The 26,553-nt window shown below is 36.6% G+C and overlaps 1 protein-coding gene across 1 annotated transcript in view; it reads left to right on the plus strand.

Annotated features, from left to right (window-relative positions):
- The window catches only part of LOC139119107 (ATP-binding cassette sub-family C member 5-like), a 37,111-nt gene extending 10,885 nt beyond the window's left edge, over positions 1–26,226 (plus strand). Inside the window, exons 4-23 of the mRNA XM_070682745.1 lie at positions 929–1,073; positions 2,784–3,017; positions 3,590–3,766; positions 4,250–4,397; positions 4,667–4,923; positions 5,652–6,017; positions 7,255–7,524; positions 8,500–8,703; positions 9,199–9,460; positions 10,473–10,657; positions 11,509–11,655; positions 12,271–12,400; positions 13,783–14,065; positions 16,012–16,198; positions 16,467–16,556; positions 17,406–17,595; positions 17,731–17,890; positions 18,025–18,217; positions 23,932–24,096; positions 24,794–26,226. Coding sequence (XP_070538846.1) covers positions 929–1,073; positions 2,784–3,017; positions 3,590–3,766; positions 4,250–4,397; positions 4,667–4,923; positions 5,652–6,017; positions 7,255–7,524; positions 8,500–8,703; positions 9,199–9,460; positions 10,473–10,657; positions 11,509–11,655; positions 12,271–12,400; positions 13,783–14,065; positions 16,012–16,198; positions 16,467–16,556; positions 17,406–17,595; positions 17,731–17,890; positions 18,025–18,217; positions 23,932–24,096; positions 24,794–24,910 — 3,910 coding nt within the window. The 3' untranslated portion in view covers positions 24,911–26,226. The remainder of the gene's footprint in view (positions 1–928; positions 1,074–2,783; positions 3,018–3,589; positions 3,767–4,249; positions 4,398–4,666; positions 4,924–5,651; positions 6,018–7,254; positions 7,525–8,499; positions 8,704–9,198; positions 9,461–10,472; positions 10,658–11,508; positions 11,656–12,270; positions 12,401–13,782; positions 14,066–16,011; positions 16,199–16,466; positions 16,557–17,405; positions 17,596–17,730; positions 17,891–18,024; positions 18,218–23,931; positions 24,097–24,793) is intronic.
- Positions 26,227–26,553: the final 327 nt, after the last annotated feature.

The following is a 26,553-nucleotide window of genomic DNA, read 5'->3' on the forward strand; positions in this document are numbered from 1 at the left end:
ATATAGCTTACAGACTAATGGTTTCCTTGCACTGACCGCTCATACAATGGAGTGATACACTGACCGGGAAACATGGTGGCCAAGACCCGGTATTCGATTATCTAATAGAGGTTACAACGAGATTACAACAAAGCTAATGTCATCATCCAACTCTGCCTGCAGCTTTCCGACAAAAGTGTGTGCGTTAGGGTCAATTGATGGTTATTCCTTACAACACGGAAGTGAGCATCTTGTCGTAAGCTGCGGAATGTCATATACTAAAACCTTCACTGTCTATATTTTTTTACCTTCGAAAGTCAAGAATAAGATATTGTGGCAACATTGGGCACCGTTTTAGCCAGTGGACCGACCCAAGGTTTCCAAATTGAAGTAATACTCCCGTGCAAGAAATTTGTTACTGGCCAGTTTCGCACTTACATGTAGTCCAAGGACCGCCTTTAGGCATAGTCCAAGATTGTAACAAGTTTATATTTTTAAATAACCACAGCCTGGACTGATCTGCATACCATTTGCCATCTTTAAAGGGAAAGTTTCGTAAATGGGTGACAGGCATAAAGCGATCAGAGTGTATGGCTACTGTTTGCATGTCCTCTCGTATGATGTCATTGCATCTCATGAGTATTTAATATCAATAGACTTCATGTTCAATACCTGAGTCTCTGGAATTTCATCCAAAGTGAATTATACAAATCCCCTAAGGGAGTAGTACTGCTTTGCCATTTATTGTGAATGTGTTGTTGTGTCAATGTTTCTACAGTTTGAATTCAGAAAGTTATAAGCTTACAATACATGTAATTGCGTTTTCAATATATTTTTTCTGAATTATGCTTTTATGGGAGTCCTCTTTTCTCCAACTCTTGAAAGTTGCGAAATTATTCAAAGAGAACCACATCTGATAATAGGAATGCTATTTTGTGTCTCTATTAAGGTTAGAAAAACATTGGAACGAAGTTTTGAAGAGGGATGGTGCTGAAAAAGCCTCATTTAGCGGTGCTGTTTGGCGATATGCCAGAAGTAGGTGTATCATGGCAGTAGTTGTGCAGATCTGGCCATTCGCAGTGGTTTTAACAGCAGTAAGTACAATAAATCAATCAATCAATCAATCAATCAAACAGACTTCTTGTACTTGGACTCTGTTTCAGGTTAGGGGCAGTGCGTGAAAAAACATGATTGTCGTAGCTTTGGCGTCTACTCTGTGGAACGTGAAACATAAGATCGAAGAACCCTGAATCTTTGAGATTGATCAGGTCCGACGTGAAGGCAGGAGTATTGTTGTTCAGAGCTTTAAAGGTGATGAGTAGGATCTTTTACTGGATTCTGAAGTGTACAGGTAACCAGTGTAGTTCCTTGAGAGTCGGAGTGATATGGCATGACTCTCGTGTACAAGACACAATTCTGGCTGCATAATTCTAAACATGCGAAAGTGGAAGTGTCACGCTCGTAGATAGGAGATTAAAAGTTGAGGTACCAGTCTGGACCGTAGTGCTTTAAGTAAATGAAGCTAACACACCAAGATGTAGATTGTAGCGCAACTTTAAATCTTTATTCGAGATGACTCGTGACATTCCCTGTCTCCAATTCTGATCATCCGTGTACATTCGCTACAAAGTTATATGCCTCTTCTAAACTTACATAACTACAAAATTATCATCATTATACAATGGTCATCACGTAGAAATTTTCCTGCCAGTCTTTGATTGTTTCTTGAGATCAAAGAAGATCACACCATGGAATATCCCGTACTCGATTGTCCTCATTGAAATCTTAACTAATAATTAATTAAAAGTATCACACTATCTCTTATATCCTTCTCGTACGATCTTGAGTCAACCTTAACACGCCTTGGCCACGTGAGGGACGCTTCGAGATGATATCTTTACAAGGGAGAGCATTACAGAAGAATGTAAGCTGATGATTAACCACACAGGAGTGAATTACAGTAATCTAGTTTTGATGTAATCAGGGCATAAACAAAACAACTGACAGGTTTCTTTGGCTAAAAACTGGCGAACATGGCTTATTTGACGGAGATTTTAGGAAATTGATCAGCATGTCATGTACTTGAACTTGTCATCAAATGTCAAGCCGATATTCCTTGCAGAATTGACAATTTCAACAGAATAAGATCCAATGCTTAATAAGTTAAGGGGACGAGGTGATCGCTGAACTGAGATCGTATTATAAGAGCTTTAGTTTTACTCTCATTGAGTTTGAGTTTGTTATGTTATGTATAAACGCCATCTAGGTTGTTCCAAGAGAATAGTATCAGTATACAACAGTATATGCCTCATCATTGACCTTCTCATGTATGCCAATGCATGGCTCTATATAAGACTTTCAGGAAGTTAGGTTAGTTAGGAAGTAATTTTCAGGAAAGTACTGAATAGGATGACATGAATTTTGGCCACTATACATTCCTTTTTATTGAAACAAAGCCAACAATGCTATTTAGCATGTATTTTTCATTGGAATTCAAGCATTTATGATAATGACCTTTAAGTAGTTCAAACCTGCTAAACATCAAGGGCGACTAGGTTACCTCTATCTCCGAAACCCCAAGATCAGTGTTAACATTAAGCATATTACGTCGAAAGGGTCAAGTGGTCACCAACGTTCTCGCCAAGGTTATCTACTCTTATAGTGTCTATGGTACAGTGGGTGATTTGAGAACATCCTTTGTTTCTGGTTCTGTTGTCTCAGGCAGGCAATTAACATTTCTGTTGTCTCAGGCAGGCAATTACATTTCTCTCATTGATGCGCATATGTTTTCTATGTTTTCCAAGGGTGTGTTGATACAAGCACTACTGCAGTACCTGGAGCAGCCGGAACGCAATCTCACTCAAGGCCTTCTCCTGGTCTTTGCCATTTTTGGGTCTGAGTTGCTTCGTATATTCTCACAAAGTGTAATGTGGGCCGTGACTGTCAGGACAGGTGTCAGAGCAAGAAACGCCATCATGGCGATGGTATACCGCAAAATGATACGACTGCGTAGTATGCAGGACAAGACAGTTGGAGAGGTGAGGTTAGACAATGTGATAGGAATTTGCCAATTTCATGATCGTCTTTACAGCTATGACTGTTACAACTGCACAACTCATCATTTCCCACCATTGTTGTTTAATTCTCCCTTAACATTACATGTTACCATAAATCATTGAACTCTACACTTTGTTGCAACTTACAGTAACTCTTTTGACAATCAATCTTTGCATTTTGTCGCAACAAATTGTATCATTAAACAATATGCCCTGCCACAATGAATGTGCAGAAAGTTTTGAGGGAAAAGGAACTGAGGCTTTAATGTGTTTTCTGAATAAAACGTGATTATGACTGCAGTGACTTTTTTGCCTCGTTTTGAAAACGAATACCATATCTGTCACGTCTAGATGATTTACCTTTTTTTGTTAGTTCCTGAACTGATAACCCAGGTACAAAATTAATATCTCCTTAGTACTAGGTACTACTTCTATTCACTTTTGTAACTCAGTTTCTATATTTACGTCTATTGTCACTAAAGAAGATTTTCCGTCAGTGATGATATTTTTTCTGATTATAAAATCTGAATACATCACTTGCATTTTGTTTTCAGCTGGTAAACTTATGTACCAATGATACCCAGAGGTATTTTGAATTGCTGACGTATTTTCCTCTCATGTATGGAAGCATTGTACTTGGCATCCTCACCATCATTTATGCATATATACTGGTGGGACCATCTGGATTGCTTGGCACACTGGCAACTTTCTTCGTGTTCACGCCGTTACCGGTAATACCTCTGACGATGCGTCATCGCAACCACGATATCATACAAACAAATATCACCAGCTCCACATAATAAATAAAAAGTATTTTCCAAAGCCTTCCTAAAAAATAGCACAACATATGACAAAGTCCAGCCTTGAAAGATCAAACCATTTCATGGTAACTATCAAGAGGCCAACACATCCAATATGTGGGATTGAAGGTTACCCTTTCATGTTAAACATTATTTTTGTGAATTTGTACGTTTTTACACATTCGTGTCTCACATGATGTAAAAATTGATTTTCACAGTTTCCTAACGTAGAGAGCTTTAATCATATATTATTTAGACTATGGTGTGAACTTTATATTTGACTCTAAATTGGAAAAAATGTGTTATCCTGTTTTTTGCATTAAAACCTGTGAATAAAAAGCCCTGCCTTGAGAATATGTTCAACGCAGGACTGCTTTCATTCGCAATCAAGATGCCATTGTCTTCTACTTGTAGGCTGTGTGTGGCGTTTTGGCTCAGGTAATTCGGACCAAATCAATCAAGGTGACTGACAAGAGAGTACGCCTAGTAAACGAAATCCTAACGTGTGTCAAACTCATCAAGATGTATGCCTGGGAGATACCATTCTCAAGGACAGTTGAAAGTAAGTGAGTTTTTATGTTTTTTCGATACAAGATCTTATTCTCTTGCAAATGAAAGTGCAGAGAATGTGAAAGTATTGACGAACATTCACTTACATCATGAAATCTCATTGTCTAAGGCAGAAATACTTTGCAAGGTCTCAGACCAAAGTAAACCTGATTTATAGATATTGCAACGTCAAATTTATCAGCTGGCTTCTTTTAAACTGTCCCTAGCAATCTTCTAATACATTTATAACCCACTGTTCTTTTTCGATATTATAATACTCAGGCATTCGAAGAGAAGAAAGAAAATTGCTCCAGTATTCAGGATATGCACAAAGCATCGGTATATCCATAGGACCACTTGTGTCAAACATAGCCACCATTCTGACTGTTACAGTTTACCTGAAGACCAGGAATGATCTGACAGCTGCCACAGCGTTTACGCTGATTGCACTCTTTAACACCATTCGAACAGAGATCGGCTTTTTGCCCTGGTTGATGAGAATATACGCTGAAACACGCGTTTCAAAGGAAAGAATAAAGGTATTTTCTATAAAGTACCTTTTATTTGACTTTATATATATATATATATATATATATATATATATATATATATATATATATATATATATATATATATATATAAAGAACCTTTTTTTCATTCAATTCAATCAGTAAAACAAGTCTCTCTGATTCTTTATGATATTATTTACAAAATAACTATGATTGCTTCTCTATGATTAGGGAACCACTTTGTTATTATCTTATAAGACACAATTATACCATCGTAGGACACAGATACTTAATTGTTCAGAGAAGATTTTTCTCTGTAGTGTTTGGTAAGTAATGGTATGAACGAGGCATCATCCTCATGGTCATCAGAAAGGTGTTATGGTATCTTTGTGTGAGACAACTAACATAAATGCAAAAATGTAATGGATCAGAATGATTTTAGAGAAAGTTTTTCAAGATATGAAACCAGTATATATGATTGTAATATACTGTTAATGTGGACTGTGCGAAGACATGAAGTTCTTTTTTATCCAAGATAAGAAACCAGGATATATCACGGTAAAAACATGTAAATATATAGATTGTGCTAAGACGCTACACAGTGATCTTTCAATGGCATGCAAATTCTTGTTGAGGTATAAAATTGATATATATCTATTGAGTCCGATTATGATTTTTGAATCGCAGTAGGATTTGCTTCACAAATAGTTACCTGCTTTGTATTTACAACTTACAAGCCTGTTTCTTTCTTACAAAAGGGACTACTGCTTATGGCGGAGATGGAGCCAATCGCAAAGGTACCGGACAATCCGAAACATGCTGTGGAAGTCAACGGTGCAACGTTTGCGTGGGAGAAACAGAAAGATGCTGTAAAGGAGAATGTGAATGATGATGAGAGTGAGGAGAACAGAGGTTCAAGGCGGCGGAAAGGGAGGAAGAAAAGCACCAAGAAAGAGATATCGCTTAGTAAGGGGAAAGGGAATGGAGACATTGTCTTGGACGGACACGAAGGTTCTTATAAGACAGGGGATGGTGGAAATAACACAAATTCATACGAAGATGACAATGCCAAAGAAGAAGAAATAGTCAAGACTTTATTCGATATCACTTTAATTTTACCCAAGGTAACCACTCTCTGTTGATCACAATTATACAGTTTCTATATATGTTTTTACAGATTTTGTCACAATTCGTGCAAAAATTCATCGACAAGTGACCGTTCGAGTAAAGCTTAATACTTAATGCTTCCCTCGAACCAACCACTCCATCTGAACTTAAGCTGTGAATGTTAATCGGGGATTTGTTTCCAAAAATTAACAGCAATAAATTATTGTTTTAAAAATAGTTTGGGCATTGTATAAGAGTTTTTCAACCGTACTTCCAAATTACGAATACTTAGGATTTTATCAGAGATTGATTCACACCAATATTTTTATATCAGCCCCCAAAAGCCGTAATTTTGATGACGTATCACCTTTATATACGTGCGTGGTGGTTTGAAAGTCAATTTGTCCAAGAGTGTTCAACCAGGACCTCAAACAAAGCAATCTAGCCCCTTGCCGGAGTATTTTGCCTTCGGAGATTTTTGGCCTTAGCCTATACTCCGTCTAGTCGCGAGATCAAGCCATAGTATGCAAATACTGCTCATTTTAATATGAATGGTCGCCTGCAGAGACCGTGACGTCACTGGCGTCCCTTCCATAGTCAATCACTCAAATGATCTTCACACGTGAAGCTAGTTCTGAAATGCAAACGCTTGCCCATATTTGGTCAAATTGTGCCTGGGCGTGATACTGCAAATTATTACACAAATGGGAGGGTGTCTTTTCCCTTAGCGTTACACAGGAACGTGGCTCGAGGTGTATATTATAAAAAAATTGTCATGGACTGTCTTTACCGGTAATGTCACCGGTAATGAACTCACATAATGAGTAAATAGACTAGAGGGAAAGAAATATACTAAAATCTATTAGGAATTAATTAGTACTGAATTTGAAATGATTCTCTGAATATTTTCATAGTGATCAGAATGAAAATCAACTTATATTGTTGCAGCTACGGTCCTCTTCTGATGCTGGCGAACGTTAAAACAGAGTTCGATCACCTGTGGCAATTGATTTTGACCTTATTGTTTTCTTTCATAGACTTTTATGAACTTTTTGTGTTCTGGCGGTTTCTTGAGGATGATGCAGGGCAATCAGCTCAATATCCGATGAGGAGTTCCTAGAGCTCAATCCAGCATATAACATCTTTCAAAATTTACTCTAATTACATTTGCGATTTTCAAAGAAAGTAATTCTTCCTTCTGTTTCAAACTGCTAGTATCGTTTTTGCACATACTCATCTTCTCCTCTTCAAAAGGGGCAGTTATTAGGTGTCTGTGGAGGTGTTGGTAGTGGCAAGAGTTCTCTGATATCAGCCATCCTCAGTCAGATGAGACTCGTCGATGGAGAAATCGCCGTCGGTGGAACTACAGCATATGCAGCACAGCAGGCTTTCATCTTCAATTCCACTCTCCAAGAGAACATCCTCTTTGACAAACCTTACAATGAGACAAAGTACCAACAGGTGGTCCATGCTGCCTGCTTACAGCAAGATCTCGATATGCTGCCTCATGGAGACCAGACCGAGGTGAGATTTCTAGTAGCAGTAATCTGACAAACAACCAATGGAGTACAAGATTCGAAACTGAAGACAGACACTTTTATTAAAATATTCCTCAAAACACAGACAAGGAGGAAAAACAGCCTGTTTTTGTCCTTGTCTGTGCTCAAAATAATTTCAACTATTCCCTTTCAAAATAAAGGAATAAATAAAAATCAGTTTTCACAAAGCTTACTGCTCATGGCAGAGGAGGGGTATGCTTTATTTGATAAGAGAGATTGTATAAGAAACATTTTAAAATATCATTTTTTTACTATACTTGTAAACAACAAACAAGCAAAAAGAAACAAACAGACACCTTCTTTATTGACAAACATGAACACAATTACAACTCTTTATAGGTTCTTTATTGCATATGGAAATAACCATACATAAGTAATAAGACAAACTCGCAGAAACTAACAGACGAACAAGCAAAGAGCCAGAGTTTCCTTGTGGTGTGAATTGCACGGTTATTGTTATATTTGCTCTCTGGTCCGAACAGTCGAAGTGATCCCCTGACTTTATGTTGCCCGACAAGTGACTCTTCTTCTGGTCTATATTTTCACATCATTAAATTTCAGATTTCACAGTGAAAAGAGGAAAACAGAGTACAGATAATTTAAAAAATACTAATTGCCCCGTAGACATTAATAACTAAGCTCGAAAATTATGCCTGTGTATAATATTTTTCATTATATTACCATGGCCTGTCCGTCGCATTTTAATTGGTCGAGCTGAATCATGTGACCGACCACAAATACGCGATAATTGTTTTTTATGGGCGCGGTCTCGAGGAAAGCCAAAATTAACGGGCTCGGCAAGCCTTGCCTGTTAATTTTTGGCTTTCCTCTCCCCCTTGCCCATAAATAAACGTTAATGTCCAGCGCGTCGCCCGTTATTTCTATAATATAATCACTCATTGGAGTCTGAAATTGACATCATCTGTATGGTATCCTTCAGATTGGAGAGAAAGGCATCAACTTGAGTGGAGGTCAGAAACAGAGAGTGAGTTTGGCTAGAGCTCTGTATGCTGATTGTGATGTTTATCTGTTGGATGATCCACTCAGTGCTGTGGACGCACATGTAGGTCAACACATCTTCCAACATTACATCCTTGAAGCCCTGCGTGGAAAGGCTGTTCTGTTTGTTACCCATCAGCTACAGGTGAGTTTCTATACACACGTTCTACATATAGAAAATAATAGCTTTGTGCCAAAAGTTGATGATAAACGGTCAACTATCACATGATTGATTAATATCACCATCGTATATCTTTGCATTGTTACAATTCGAATAGTACAAGACGGTTAATAACTATGCAAATTATATTTCATAGTTCGCATATTTACTCATGGAAGTATAGAATATGCCAGCTAGCCTAGCCGTATGACTTTAAATACCGGTAAACAGATAAAAAGTGTTCGTCTAATATGCGTATAAGTTGTTCCAAAGTGTGGGAATTCTGTGAGCTCAGTTGACCTCGACTTGTTGTCAGCCAACAGACTCAACAATTTTCCCTGCTTACACTTTCATCTACGAGTAACATCAATTCTCAGATTGGGGGAAACCTATGTACGTGTAACTGTGTGAGTTTTCTATTCTTAAAGTCAAACCTGGACATTTTCAGTGAAATTAAAAACAATTTTTATTCCTGCCCAGTATTTAAACAAATGTGATAAAGTACTCTTCATGAAAGACGGACGCATTGAAGAATACGGAACCCACACGGAACTGATGTCCGAAGATAAGGAGTATGCCGGTCTCATCAAGACTTTCCATGCGGAAGATGAAAGCAAGAGAGATTGGGAAACGATGGCGGAAGGATTTCATCTAAAGCTGAGTAAACAAAGGGGTGCCGAGTCTACAGCATCCAAAAGCGGTTTAAAGAGAGATGAATCAGCTGAGATGAGTCAGGACGATGGTAAGTAAATAGCTTTGTCATTTTGTCAGACCTTCTCATTTGGTTATGAAGTTGAATACAGTTTCTTTATACATTCCATCAATAAAAATTCAACATTATGTTAAAGGAATTTACAAATACATACCTTACATCCACTTCTCCCGGTAATAGTAAGGCCAACCCTATTGAAAAGAGTGGGCTTGAGCCAAAGTCATGTCAGATCTGTGAGTCAAGAAGCGATTTCGTTTCTTATCCTATTGGGCGTCAATCAAGATTAGCGGCGTCAACCGTTTTTGCTTATTTGCTTGAAAGCACCCTAGTGTAAAAATTGGCAATGCATTGCGCATATTAGAAAAGTTCTGTTTGATTACACTTAAACACTGTACAATTATGAACAGTGAAAATATCCCGTCGTGTCAAATGCGCGATGAAAGCATAAGACCATCAGACTCTCGCTCCAGATTCTATGATAGAAGTAAATATTCTGCATTTGTTGTTCATTAGTCAGACGTCATCTTGTCAGCTGAAAAAGGGAAACAAATAAAAAAAACTGTGTATTTTCAATATTTTGCATTAGACAAGGAGGAAAAAATCTTTTGGGGGCTTGATCATCTTATTGACCACAGAATGGACACGTGACACAGCAGAGTTATCTACCTACGAAGGCAGTAGACCTAAAACGCAATCTCAATCAAGGTACATCATGTACGTAACATGTGTCTCATTACAAGGAAGGCAATCTGTACTATGTAGTCAACTTGACTTTATATTTCACTTGTATCCAGCCTTGCGTACTCACTCTCCAGCATTTACCCAAGTTCAAAATGTTCACATAAAATGAAAGGAGATGATGAGAGGTCATACATAGCAAATGTTTACATGGTGAAAAAGTCAATCTGCCAATATATTTTCATCTTCTGTACTCAGTGTGGTAGAATGATGCATGCGTCAATCTGTGTGCATAAAGTACACAACGTGATGTGCTAGGACTTACTATCACCCTCTATATAAATTCTTTGTAATTCCATTCCAGGAAAACTAATCATCGCTGAAGAAAAGGAAGTTGGAACTGTAAAGTGGGCAGCATACAATGCGTACTTCAAAGCTGCTGGTGGCTATGCAGTTGTATCGTTGGTCTTATTTCTCTTCATATTGTACATTGGTCTTCTGACGTTCAACAATTGGTGGCTTAGTTACTGGATCAACCAAGGCAGTGGGGTGAGCTACCTTGCAAGTGTTGTATTGTGGGTTTGATATGTGACGTATAGAGCGCCATCAAATGGTGATCTTATTGAAAAGTGCAGTTTTGACGCCCAGTCAAGGCATTCTTTCGATTCTGGCAAGACATCAGTTTGTTTAAAGCAGACATTGCTATGAGGGCAAAAAACAAGAAAAGAGTGCATTAAAATCAGTACAGCATAACTTAATGTAGTATCGTACTCGCCATCTATGTCCCTTACAGTGTCCAAATCTCCTAGGAACCCATCAAAGTGTACAGTTCACTTGATTGACAGCATTGGGGAAGGAAGACCGCCTACAAGGCTCCCCTGAGTGGATGTTAACACATCTTGGCCGGACTTGATAACTAAAATTAGCCTAAACTCCAATTTGTATGTCCAAGAAGGTTGCCATGTCAATTGTTGGTGGCACTTCATTTTTGGATCACCGTGATAAAATACCGCTTTCAGTCATGGCTAGGGTCGGAGTTGGCGGAGTATCCATGAATACGACTAAATCTTTCAGTCTTGAAGTACAGTGCAGCAATTGTGAAACATCGGTCACGGTATCTCAAACAATAAGAAAAAAGGCAAAATGAAAGCAAAATAAGCTGTACACTCAAACACTATTATATTTTGAAAGCGCATATCTGAAGCAAAACTTATTCAATTAAAAGCAATTAGGCAATAACATTAATTTCATATTACTTATTATGCCAGCTGTATGTTACATGCAATGACTTTCAGCTTGTTGAAAGCCAGTGGCTTGAACATGCATTTGAAAACAAAATCTCGGAAATCCTCAAAGTGTACGGTGTGTAGTATTAAACTGTATATTGTCTTTGCAAATAGAATACATCCATCATAGTGGACAATGTGACGGTGATCAGTGACAGTATGCTGGACAATCCACATATGGATTTCTACGCCATGATTTATGGAGTCAGTATTCTGGCAGTTCTGTTTTTCAGCGTCATCAGAACCATTATCTACATGACAGTAAGTATGATACAAAGATTTCTATCTTTCGGTGATAATGTTACAGCTTATTTCACTTGAACTCGCCAATACACTGTCTGATACACACACGTTGTGCCTATGGAACCTGTCTGATATACACGCATTGCGTGCATGGAACCCGTGATGTATTTATCTAACATATACTTTACAAGACTTACAAAAGAGCTGCCTTACAGCGGATAAATTTGAGATATAAGCTTGAAACTCTCTGTTCCAAGAGAACAAAGTCTCAAATCAATAACAACCACATGCTCATTACATTACTGTTATGTGATGGCATCATTTTTAGAGACTGTCTGCCCTCTGTATTAGGAAACAAATACGGATTTTACGCACACAACGTGTCCACACACGCTATATATCAAAAAGGTCGAATGAAATTGACTGTAACAGTCTGAGAGTATTTGGGTTTTCCACACTCATGTTTCACAGAGGCGTGCACTCATGCTTTGTCAGATGGATGGGGGTTCCATCATTCGTGTAGGTACACAGGTTTGAATTTTCTATCACGTATTTTTCAACACATGGATTCCTCTATAGCCGATGCTTTTACAGTTCCTGTGTTCAGTGTCATTTCCCATGTTTTCCTTGCAGATTTGTCTCAGAGCATCCTCCAACCTCCACAACCGGGTCTTCACTCAAGTGTTCCGAAGTCCCATGAGTTTTTTCGACACAACCCCAACCGGAAGAATCTTGACTCGCTTTTCTAATGACGTCGATGAAAGTAAGTACACCGGTGCTTCTGTATTGAAAGTATTGAAAGGGGGTTAACTTCTTCAAGCAGTTCTAGTTGAAGAACCATCTATTGATTTTCAGAGCAGAAACAACAAAGTTCTTGTCAGATACCTTATGAGTGATATAGGTATACATACGATAAAATTGAGCTGGTCAGGGCTGGCCTAGCCAATTAGCCGTTTAAATATGTTTCGTGTCTATATATAACAATCATTAACTAGACTAGTTGTTATAAACCTCTTCTACTGATGATGAATATTGGCTTTTTACTGTACACGCCCTTTTCTTTTTACAAGCATTCTGAGGTATCTTTGAAGCTAGTCAGGTGATCAAATTATGACTTTGTAATCACTCTACTTTCGTTTCTAGCATTATGAAACATCCATGTGTATGTTATAAGACAATGGGTTTTCACAAACGTTTCCATTCACTCATCCAATTAAGACTTGTTGGATTAGATTTAAAGCCCATGCACAAATTTAGGTTCAAGTCAAGTCTGGGTCACATACCAATTGCACTCTGTAATGAAACACCTGTCATACTCAAATTAATACTAATCAGGTTTTTAGAAGTTTTATTATCTCAATTTCATTCATTATCTGGAACAAAAGGATCAAAAGATTACAACTTTCACAACCTTGTTACATCAGGCCCTAGCATCGCGATTGAGAGACAGATTCATCTCTTAAATTCTGAATATCTACAACAAACATTGTGTATTCTACAAAGGTTCATATATTTTAATTCATACAAACATTTCTATAGATTCTCTTGGAATGGAGGTGAACGATAACTTCAAACGATGCACAGAAATATAAACTTTACAATACATAATTTTAGACTTCCTCCTGAAAGGGCGAGGAGCTGTAACTTTGGACGATTTTTTTCACTTTTTGTTTTAAATGTCAACTCCAGTCTCTTGTTCTACGCCCATGTTGAGGTACAGCTTGTCAACGTAGCTAACATGTGTAGACTGTAGTTGACAAGTAAATTTAGGTCCTGATTACATTTAAAATGTTAATAATTGCAGTGCACGTATAGAGGCTGTCTTGGCAAGCTTAATGGCGAGTGTTTCAAAATGCTGTGGGGAATAGAAAGAGAGTTTGCAATTGGCATACAAAGCAAACCATGACAAAATCATCAAAAACCACAGCTACTGGCCTTTTTATATGTTTGTATTGCAAGAAATATAAATACTTGAAATTGAAAAGGTGTTAAATATTGTGTAAAACAAGACACGTAGACTGGACATCATCCTGTATGCTGCTTTGGAACACATATGTGGAACATGAATGATGCATTGGCATATTTTGACTGTCTAGCAAGACTGCCATGACCCTGACCCTGCTGTTCTCGTTTCTGAATTTACAGTGGATGTTTGGATTCCGCTTGGATTGGACATAGCCGTGCAAAACTTTATACTCGTCGGCTTTGCAATCCTCACCATCTGTATCGTGTTTCCGTTGTTCCTAATCGCGCTGGTGATACTTGTCTTCATATTCGTGGTGTGTATCAAGTTTTTCCGTGCTGGCATACGTGATTGCAAACGACTGGACAACGTCACTCGGTCACCGAGGGTCTCTCTCCTGACCTCAACCATCCAGGGGCTGCCAACGATCCATGCTTATAAACGTATAGACAAGTTCACCGAAAGGTAATTTCGACTAATTCCATATTTACATCAGACAAATCAGGGCGCTCAAACGTTGCAGACAGAAACACCTAGGTTTGACTGTTATGCAAATTTTCCCTTTTCATCATGCCTTGCTCATCGCTTATGATGAAACCATTTGCTTTATCTTTTTGAATGCATAATCATGAAAGAATCTAGATCTGAGTAGATTTTGGTGGGTGTGGAATAATTAATGACCATTTGCTAAAGGAATATATTTGTGCAATGTGCTATATCTTCAGAATTAATAAAACGTAATTTGATGTTACCCTGCAGCGCTAAAATTGTTTTGTAGTCTTAAATGTGCAAGAAATTTGGTTGGCGTGGCTTACAGATCCGTAAATTTAAAGAATAATTGTAATCGAATTTCAGTGTATCGAATCACATCGTATGCTGAAAATTTTATGAGCGTTATATGCTGATTATATGTGCATTTGCAAATTTATTGAATTTCATTAATAAGATCGATACTGAGTGGATTGATTTGAGCCGTAAATATGCTACTCGTTGATTAATTGGGTGTTCTCATTCTAGTAATTCTAGTTATGAGCTCATTTGCATATTTAATGAATTTCTGTGATTAGGCTATATGTCAAAACTGATTGAACTGATTTTGATAAGACCACTGCTGCTCATGGAACATAATAAGGTCCATTTATGCTGAAAATTGACGTGTAAAAATTCAAGTCATTAGTGCATTCGCATATAACATGAATTTCTCCAATTAGGGAAAACATTAATGCTACTTCCCATTGAACATACTTAAATCTACATACGTGGTAAGTTTGATGAGCACGATATTCTAAGTATTAGGTCATTTGCATATTTTGATGGATATCTGTAATAAGTTTATATATCACAGCTGAATACGCTGAATTTTATCAGACTTTTAAAGTGCATACGTTTAATTATTCTACAAGTATGGTAAGTATGGTACATTCCTGCTACCTCATTTGCATATTAACGAGTCTATTTAATTGGACCATATATTCAAACCAAATCTGCCGATTTCTGAGCTTCATTGGTTACACTAATATTAAGTTTTGCTCAAAATGCGATGTGTGAAATAACATTGTTAACTCATTTGCATATTTGATAGATATTGTTATGAGGTCTTATGGGTAAGCTGAATACAGTGATATTGAGCAGATTTTACGATATTGGTCACGTTTAGTTTTCATCATGCTGTATGTTTGGTTAGTATAACATGTTCATCACTAGCTCAATCGCATATTTAATGACTTTATGTAGTTTGGCTTTATATCAAAACTGAATGAACTCACTTCGGTTTTTCTTCTACTGTACATTTATTGTGCTTAGCTTTAGTCATGCTGGAAGTTCGCTGGGCGTGTCTCATCATAATTAGCTTGTTTGCATATTTAAGTACTTTGTGCGATTAGGCCTTATATCGAACCTGACAAGAATGCTCTGTATTTGATCAGACTTCAAGGGTTCATATGTCAAAGTTAGTTGCATATAGTGAGAGTTTGATGGCATGGCTTACTTGTAATAGCTGATTTGCATATTTGATGAAATTATGGAATGAGACCATATGTCGAAAATGAATGTACTGACTTTGGTTGAACTTCTAAGTCACATTGGTAAAACATACACTTAGTCATGTCAGATGTTTGATGAGTGTAACATTCATTTGCACCGTTATTAATGGGTTTCTGTGAGTAGGCTAAATATCAAAGCTGAATGCGCCGAATTCGAAGAGGTGCAACGATCATGAATCACCTGTATTCACCTCAAACTACAGTCCCTCCACCTCAAACTATATAACCTATAAGACTCATCAAGCTTGCGATTACTGGAAACAAACTTTAATGAAGATATTGTTTTTGTTACGTTTTGCTTCGGAAACATGCATTACTTTTGGCACACGTTGTCCAAATGAGTCTTCCTTTGATTTATTTTCTTGTCAGGTTTTGCCAACTAGTAGAGGACAATTCTGTGGCATATCTATACACTATGATGTGCATACAGTGGACCAGGTTTCGAATGGATATACTGGCGCTAGGAATTGTTATCACAACCGCACTTCTGGCTGTCCTGACCCGTGAAGTGATATCATCTGCAGTAGCCGGACTTGCCCTTTCCTACACTATACAGGTAAGAGGAGAAAATGGATACAGCTCCTTCAAATTTTGTTTCCCTGGCAACAAATGCAGTGGATCATACATATAATTAACCTATGCTTTCACATGTAAACGCGCTATTTCACTTCATCTGGCTTCTCATTTATCTTGATTGCCTGAGACTCACTGACATGATAAATTTGTACACCCTTTTTATGAATGACGAATGAATAAGTGAATAATCTCTCCCTAATTGTGCTGTGTTTACATTTTACCGGCCTCCATGTACCTCTCTGTGGTAGGTTGGTACATTACTCAGTTTTAGTGTAAATTTCGGTGCTGAAGTAGAGGCAAGATTTACCAGTGTTGAAAGAATGAGGCATTACACAAAGGTAAGAAATATTTTTTTATTTGAATGAACATACACATTGCTTAAATTGGGTATACTGACATGATATCTTCAACAAGTGTGTACGTTAATATCAGAAAAAATTCGTGTGTTAGCTGTCATGGCACTGAGCCCTTTATTATAGTTGTTGTTTGTCTGTAGGATTCAGACCTTATTATTTACCATGATTCAGGACCCCTTATTGACCATGTATTTTTCGCCCTCTTCTGCCTTTGACCGTTTACGTTCACAGTAGGCTGGAAAAATGGGCAACATTTCACGAGGTGTGTGTCACCTGTTCAGGGCAAAACAGTGCAGATTAGAGGGTTGCAAACCAGAGACTTAGAAAGTCAATTGGAAAGCTGTAAAGTTTTTCTCGAGACTCGTAGAACAGCGCCGCCAGTAGTCTGCTAAATTTGCAGTTGCTTGTCGAATGGCAGAGTTGTTTTCATGGTATTACTAACCTGAAACGTACATTCAGCTAGAATTGTATCGAATATTTAAGGTTAGAAATGGACATTATTTAAATCAGTAGTCAGGCAACAATCCTTTTCACGTGCATTATTTATTCCATTGACCCATTGTGATAGTATTTTGCTTTTCATTAATACACGGCAGGTAGCTTAAGTTCCACAGACCCCCCCCCCCCCTCCCGTAAAAAAACGATTACTGCTTAAAACCTTTGAGGAAATTGGCAGTTATCGGTTAGAAAAATCACGGTAGTTTAACTGTTTAATACATTTGTAGCCCATTCAAAAGGGGAAAATGTAACAGCTATGGGACTCCAGTAACAATTAGATTTGCATACTAACGGCATCTTAAACATTCCTTCCATGTACTTTTCCGATGTTAGAATATCCCTGAAGAGGCACCGGCAAAGGTGAAGGGTCATGAGCCACCAAAGAGCTGGCCAATGGAAGGGAGCATTGTATACAAAGGAGTGAAGCTTCGGTACAGAGAAAAGCTACCATTGGTGCTGAAGAGTGTCTCATTTGACATCAAACCTCAGGAGAAGATTGGTATTGTGGGCAGGACAGGTTCAGGTACGTTGTGAAGAATTATTTGTAATTAGCCAATCAGACGTGAGCTTTAATTATTGTTCAGAGTTCTAACCCAATCATTATCATTGTTGATAGTACATGACATGTATCTGATTGGAAGATCACATTTTCCTTCAGGTAAGTCATCGCTCGGCGTTGCCCTGTTCAGACTGGTGGAACTAACCGAGGGAGAGATTTTGATTGACGGTTTAGATGTCAGTAAAATGGGATTAGAAGATCTACGGACAAAACTTTCTATCATTCCTCAAGATCCAGTCCTCTTTGTTGGAACCGTCAGGTAATTCATACTTTCATTGATGGCAAATATGTCGTGTTAATGATTTTATTTCTTTCGAATATCCTTATTTAGAGTCATTGTTTTTTATATTTTTTCTCTAGAGCTTTATCATTTTATTTTGTCTCTGTTCCTAGGTACAACCTGGATCCTTTCAATGAGCATTCTGATGAGGAACTATGGAGTGCCCTGGAAAGAGCCTATATGAAAAATGCCATCAGTGTCTTGGAGAAACAGTTAGAGGCACCTGTGGTGGAAAATGGGGAGAACTTTTCAGTCGGGGAGAGACAGTTAATATGTATGGCTAGAGCTATTCTTAGAAATAGCAAGGTACGTAGAGGCAGGGATGTCAACAATTTGCGTTTTCCTTTACATCTCCTTGATCACTATAATGATTATGTAAGGTTATTCAGAAAATACTGGGATTTACGTCTGATTGCATCATACAGTGAAGGACCATGTCTTGGATACACCAAAGCCTGCGATATGGCCTACAAGGACATAAATCTCAGTATTTATTTTAATAACGTTATTATTATGCACCTTTTACGGTTGAATATTTCTCAAAATAAGCTGACAGTATATTAGTCCAGTCAATCTAGGGTTTAACCTAGGACTAATTGCAACAGAAATTATTTCTTCACCATGACCTTTGGAAAGGTCTCACTAATGACATATTAAAAGTATAGGAAAATATAAGGGGTGCAAATTGGTTAAATTTGCATATATTCAAATTAGCTATATATCGCCTTTAAAATGACCGCTATACTCACATTTTGGACATGTAAACTGAATTCAAGTGACTTTTTCATTGCAACACAATTTAGTAAGGTTCAACAAGTTATTTTCTAAATGTCTTGAACAATAAATATATGCAAATTAAGTAATTTGCATATATTCGCAGTTTTTCCACTATTTCAGACAAAATGAATGTTTAAGCTCATATTTAAACAATTTTTTTTCTCAATGAAATTGTTAAGGTTTTGCAAGAATTACCTAAAACAAATGAGGTTGACCTAATTTGCATGCTAATTATTTTAATACAAAAGGCCTAATTTGCATAATTGACACAAACGGTCTTCTGAATACAATAAGACTACAATAGCTTCCATTGACATTTTCTGGTTATTCAGAAATGCAATGAATAAAGAGAAGAGTTTCAGAGCATTACTATTTAAATAAAGGGAATCAGAATTCTTTCTTTGGATATTCTTCTTTCTTTTACGGCGATAAGGTTATTCATAAAAATCATTGGACGTGTTCAATAATTTGACATCAATTGTCATTTTCAGTCATTTTATCCTCAACATGTTCGATTGCAGTAAAATTTTTGAAGGAATATTTTATGCTTTTGGTCACTATCTTCAATGACGATGGAAATATTCAGTTACTAATAAATGGTTCCCCACACTTAACAGTTGTGCCTGTGAATCATCTTTCTCATTATTAAACTATCATTAGTATAAATACGAACATCATTTGAATCACCATGATGGTAGTGGTGATGACAATTATTATGATGGTCATTATCATATCAAAATTTCTTCCTCTTCCTCTCTGTTTACATCTTCCTCTAGGTGGTTCATTTGTTTACAGCCAGAATCCTTTCGTTGACAACAGAAAGTCTAGATTTTGCTTTCTTCTGGGGTTATTCATGCTGCTGCAGTTCATGGTAGAACCCATAAGTATGGGAAGGGCAACTCAATGAAAAGATGTGAAGCATAGGATGATATAATTGTACTGCCTATCATATCAGATCTTAGATGTGCAAGTATCACTCATGGGGCTGTTATGTAATGGACTTCCCATTTGCAGATTATTAGACTTTTGTATTATCACCAATAAGATCGATCACTTAAGGAATTGAGAGTCTGGCAATCTGAGGTGAGACTTCCATAAGGTTCAAAATACAGGATAATCAATTTTATGATAATTTGATGTCCAAATTTGATATCCTAATTGATAAACTCGTTAACGGCAGCTTCTGTGATGCAAATCCCTTCACATTTTGGTTTTCTTGTTTCACGGTCATGAAAATTTGAAAGAGCAGCTAGACCATGTAACATTATGAAAAGTATCTAGATTTGCATTTACCAGTGATTTAGATTATCATGATTCAATCAACAGATTTTTTTCAGTTTTTCCTTAAATGCTATGGCTGTGTACGGTAAGATTAAACAGGAAATCTCTCTCTTCAGTCCATTATATGACTTTATATTAATTTTCAATTGTTGTCTTCAAGAAATTTCAAAATTTTGAGAAATGCAGTGTCCTTTGATTATTGTAATGTCTTTCAGCTGATAAAGGAACAGTTTCCTTATCTATATTTCATGATAATTGGCAATATAGTGTAACAATTGTACCTCTACATCATCATGATCATTATAATTTATTTATCATTATTATCATAAATTTCTGTATGTGGCATGAACAGGCAAGTTGCACACAGTCAAAAGTAGATCTGATTTACCAGTGACCACACAACCTGGTCTTTAATTACATTTTACCAACACTTAATCTATATTAGTAATACGGGGTAAGGGTGAAAATAAAAGAAAATAGAGCTGAAACACAAATTTTCTTCAGCCTCGCTTAGTACAAAGTGTTGGTTATTTGGCCAAGCATTTTGGTATGCATTAAGAAAATCCAAATCTTCCAGTAAGTTGCCAATGTTATTGACATTATGCAAATTCTCTAGATAATTGAAATGAACTATTATGAATAATCATTGTTTATTTTTACAGGGCTTTTCATTCTGTAGGCCCTATTTGTATATAATCATTACAATGAGTTAAAATACACAGAAAATAAATAAACAGTCAATTTCTTTGTACTGAGCAAAATGTTCATTCAAGTTATAAAATGGACATCTTTCGATAGGAAGAATTTAAAGTATTAAATAACTTAAACAAGTAGTGTCTCTTAATGTAACTTCTCATTTTACTGATAACATAATTAATTAAAATAAGTTGACGTCAACTTGAAAATTACAGAAAATTATTTTAATGCTCATCATATAGGATTTATGCACACATGAGGAATCGCTAAAAATTAGGTAAAATATATTTGGCAATGTTAGTAAAAACTTCCAATCTCTCTTTTCAATATTGTAAAACATTTCAAGTTTCAATTTTTACATTTAATACAGTGTAGGCGTTTCCTATAAAATCTTTTAAAATTATCCCTTTGTACAATGTCGATTGTATTAGACTTTGAATATACCTTTCTTGGACCTTTAAGTATTTAAGGTGAAGAAATAATTCATATTCCAATTAGAAAAAGGAAGTGACATGGTTGACTTATTGGACAAATGCAAATAATAATTTTTTTTATCACTGTAAGATATATTTGAAAACATTCCTGAACTAAAATAAAAAATGATGTTACATAGTCATTACAATGTCAGCTTATCTCTTAAATCACTTTCGTAAATAGATTATCAGCACCAGGTTTGTATAGCATCTATGCCCCATTTAGCATTTGGGTAAATTAGCTGTCTTATGCACAACTTCATTAAATGCACTTTTCGCGATCCCTGGGATCGCCTTTGTTCTAGTCTGTAAGAGAATGATTGAGGTGTAATAGCCTTTTGTTTTCCATTGAAATTGTAATCTGTGGGTAAATTTTCTGATGAGAAAATCTGGTGCCAACACAGGCCTTTAAACTTGCGATATGTAACTTCCATGACCCTACTAAAATTTAGTTCTAATTATCTCCGTTGTTTTTTAACATTATATATAGTCATTTATACTATAGGTCAAAACAGGGAAAAGTAAAGTGGTAGGAGGGGCACATTGCAGTTATGTAAAATGAGGAGTCTTAAATGATTTTATGCATTGCCTACAAACACAAAAAGTACATTAAATAATCAAATTGCTTGAATTAAATATCAATTTGCTGAATATATTTTTAAGAAATATATTAACAGCGACGATTTTGTTCCTTTTCTAAGTTTTATATTTATTCAAATTATGCACTGTCTCCCCTCTTAATAGTCATTTTGTTTGTCATTCTCCACATTCAATACAGAGTGGAAACAAAAACTACTTGTTGTGTAGATTACATATAATTTTTATGTGAAATGCAGTGGCAGCTATACTTGATTTAGGCAAATTAGGAATATTTCTCGGGCGATAAAATGTATTCAAAATATTGCCTGGACAAAAATTAAGATAAATGCATACATTACTTGAACATGATGTCGCATTTTTCTCAATTCAATATGCATATTTCTTTTATCAGTGAATGTATTGCTCCCATTATCCGTTTATATCTATACATATTAGGTAATGTTATACCTCTTAGATTGTATTGGACTTTTAGTATGTCATTCTAGGACCTCTCTAAAATACACAAAGAAAAATTAAATTCTATTGCTGTCAGAAGTAGCTTTTAATTAGGGACATACAAAGAAAAGCGAAGTGTTGTGGCGGCCATATTGGATTTATGCAAATGAAGAATATTTTTATGACGACAAAATATTTTAATCAACCTTGCCTGAATCAAACACAAGGCAAATAAGCCCAAAATCCGCATATATCATGTTTAGCCGAATATTTTTAGTAGGAACATTCTATCAGCACCTAGTTAATAACATAATCTTTTTACATATATGCAAATTAGGCATTGTTTACATTTCTAGATTGTAAGAGGCTTTTAGTATGTCATTTTAGGACTTCTCTGAAATACACAGTGTATAAATAATTCTATTGCTGTCAGACTTAGCTTAAAAATAGTTATTAATTGGGAAAAATACAAAGAAAAGTGAAGGTTGTGGCGGCCATATTGGATTTATGCAAATTAGGAATATTTCTATGACGACTAGATATTTCCATCAACATTACCTAAACCAAAAACAAGGCAAATAAGCCAAAAACCTGCATAAGATATCATGTTTAGCCAATTATTTTTAGAAGAAACATTCTATCAGCACTAAGTTTGTACCCATAATCTTTTTACATCTATGCAAATTAGGCACTGTTTACAATTCTAGATTGTACTCGGCTTTTAGCATGTTATTCTAGGACTTGTCTAAAATACAATGTGAAAAAATTATTCTATTGCTGTCAGTAGTAGCTTAAAAATAGTTATTAATTCGAGAAAAACTAAGAAAAGTGAAGTGTTGTGGCGGCCATATTGGATTTATGCAAATGAGGAATATTTCTATGACGACAAAATATTTTCAACAACATTGCCCAGACCAAAAAGGAGGCAAATAAGCCAAAAAACCTGTATCAAAATCATGTTTAGCCACATATTTTAAGTAGAAACCATCTATCAGCGACAATTTTATACCCATAAGCCCCCTTTACATTTATGCAAATTAGGCACTGTTGCACCCCTTAGATTTTATTATACTTTTAGTGTGTTATTTCTAGGACCATTCTAAAATGCATGGTGAAGAAATAATTTCTGTTGCAATTAGTCCTAGGTTGACCCCTTTTTTGGCGTAGATTGACTGGAGTATATATAGTGTTTTCGGAATACCTGGATGAACATTTTATTGCTTGCAGACCAGGAACATGTCCATTATATCAGCCAAGCGTAACGAATTAAAACTCATACTGCTCAGTGGAGTGCACATGAAAAAACTGCAGCTCGACAGAAATATTCCGCATAAATCAATAGGTTTTAGATCAGTGCTGAAGGATTGTGAGAGATGTATGTTTTTCGAAATAAAGTAGTTTTTTGTCGAGTTACCCCAGTTTTTACATAAACCTTTCATGAGGTCTAAGATCCAATAGCGTCCACTAAGCCTAAATTTAATGGACTCTGCGTCCGTTGATACTGGAATTTACTGTACGATATCCATAGGTTTCAAACATGTATGATGACGAAAGATATCCTTTGAAGTTTGCAGAAATTTGTAATCAATACAACTATCCATTTTAAATAATGATATGCCAATTTTGCACGACCCAGCACTTTTGACACAAAAGTTTGATATTGTGATAACATTATATATCAAACAATTGAAAAGAATTACACATTATGATCATTGAATAAAAAGAAGACCATAGTGATATGCTATTTTATTTTTGTAGATCATGATGCTAGATGAAGCAACTGCAGCTATTGATACAGAGACTGATTCTCTGATCCAGGAAACCATCCGTAATGCTTTTAAAGATTGTACTATGCTGACAATTGCACACAGACTGAACACTGTCCTTTCCTGTGATAGAGTGATGGTTATGGAAGATGGACGGGTACGTATTGTATACTCTTGCATTTCAACAGAGACAGCAGCAAGGCCCGATGGGTAGTACTCATAGGCAAAGGGATAGTGAATTCAAGACTCGGTTGTGGCCAGGGTGGTAGCCTCGATCAGTATCACGGGGTGGTTATTTCGAGACTTAAGTACGGTGTAGTGTTGTTAAGAAAGACACTGTGACTCCTCATTGCTTCATTTGGTAATTGGTAGTGGATACGTACCTCAAACTGTAATTGGCCATTTGCCTGTAGGATGAAGGAGTCAAAAAGCAACATGTTTATAGGAAGCCGTAACTTTTGTTATTTCCTTTTCAGCGTCTTTTTAGTTCTCAGTCTATGTCCTATAACTATGTTGATCACATCCTGTGTTTAACTTTCAAGTCTGTACTATCAAGAACAATAATTTAATAGCGGACAACATATTCGTCTATGCAAAGTATTTATTCAGCATCGTCTAGGGGGCCTCAATGTCACGATATCAGACACACCATGTTATAACGAGCCCCTTATGTTTTCATAATTTCAAAAAACAAGAGATAACAAGCTTCATTAAGTGTGCAGCAATCAAATGGTGATGACTCGTTTTAATCTGGCTATTCATTTCCCTATGTAAAACACATACGCGGTGATTCTCAATATCGTTCTGCATGTTATTGCAAAAATTGTAATTTTTCGTGTGACTTTTTTTCACAGATTGTTGAATTCGACAAGCCGACAGTGTTACTGGCGAACCCTGAATCCCGGTTCAGTTCCATGATGGCCGCAGCTGAAGAAACGAAAGGAGAATCAAATGTGCCATTTAAATTGTAATCTGAACAAAAAGTACCAACTTTGATCAGAAGATTCTTCTGTTTGCCATGTAATCCTATACCCGAATTTTGTAACATGTTTTTATTGTTCCATACAGCGTTTTCATCAATAACCATTTTGTATATTGAAATTGTATATAAAGGGTTAATTAGGCAAGTGACCACTATTTTTTCGCTCAGAAAATTATTTTAATTGATTTTTTAAGTCAGACAGATTCAAATTTGATTTGATATTTAGAGTCATGATGTTCAACAAGTACCGATTTTTATAGCACCAGTATTCCACTGTGTCAAGGTCAAGATCTTTGCCATGGGTCTTCTCACCGCGTTTCACTTTGGGTGATGATAGGTCAACATCTGCATCCCCAGCACCATCTGGTAACTAACTTCCATTGAAGTCCATCTTGGTGGCAGTATCAATATTACATGAGGCACCAGGTGTATTCTAAGACTTGTTCCATCATTATTATTATCAATTCCAAATTTCTTGTCATCTACTTCAGACATGGTACCTGCATCCAGGTTCCCTTCCTTTAATTTGGATTTCTTCTTCCGGTGAATACCTTCACCATCAGATGAAGATAATGTTGACTTATGAGAAATTTTATTCCTTTCCCGTAGTAATCTTTGAAAGTTCCTCCTTTCTTGCCACTTCCATTACCATGTACTACACCTTGCATACCTTCTTTGAGATCAAAGTCTACATCTTTTTCAATGGACTTGTCTCCAGAGTCAACGTCAATTCCAAAGTTAAGATCACCATCACCTCCCTTTAGCTTTGGAGTGTCTACATCTAACTTTGGTCCTTTCAGTTTGAGTTTCTTGTCATCATCATCTTCACTATCAGATCCTGAGTCCCCTTTCTTTCCCTTCTTTCCTCCAAACTTGAGGCCAAATGAGGGCAACTTTGGTCCTTTCAATTTGAATTTCCTCTTGCCTCCATCACCATCACCATCATCATCATCTGATTCAGAGTCTGACTTGTCTCCTTTCTTCAAACCAAATTTCATGCCAGGCAGATCAATATTTCCACCTCCTTATAGACCAACTGATGGCACATCAGGTTTCATCAGACACAATCTCCTTACAATAAAAGCAAACCAAAATCCGACTGCGAAAAATATTTATCTCAAATCCTTCGTTCTTAGGACGATATACCTCGACACTGGGACAAACAAAATGTATAACATTGAACGTTTCTTGTGTAATTATGCTCTGTACAACATTGAGATGGCTGTAACTGTTTTTTGAAATTCTCTCTCCTTTTCGTACATTCTGTAAATTAAAGAATGTATTCTTGTCTAATTTTCTCCCATATTTCTTTGAATACGTGTGTCTCTTTCGTTGGAAATTCTCAGATAAGGGATGCCTTGAAATTTTGTGGAACATATGCGGGTACCTAACCATCCTGTGATCGTCACCACTGGGTCTCGGCATGCGACGAGAACTTCAACTTACGTCGTCGGAAGGACATTTCAATGATCTTTTATGTTTTCCTCAACGTAAACAAATATTTGGCCGTACATAAACATTGTCTGAAAGATATCGCAACCATATGCACTCAGTCACTGTTGCCAGTCGACATTTGTGATAATAACTCAAGCACGCTCTTTTTTGAGGGCGTCATCAGACAGCTCACAAATT

The sequence above is a fragment of the Ptychodera flava genome, chromosome 19, assembly GCF_041260155.1.
Source record: "Ptychodera flava strain L36383 chromosome 19, AS_Pfla_20210202, whole genome shotgun sequence".
Classification (NCBI taxonomy): domain Eukaryota; kingdom Metazoa; phylum Hemichordata; class Enteropneusta; family Ptychoderidae; genus Ptychodera; species Ptychodera flava.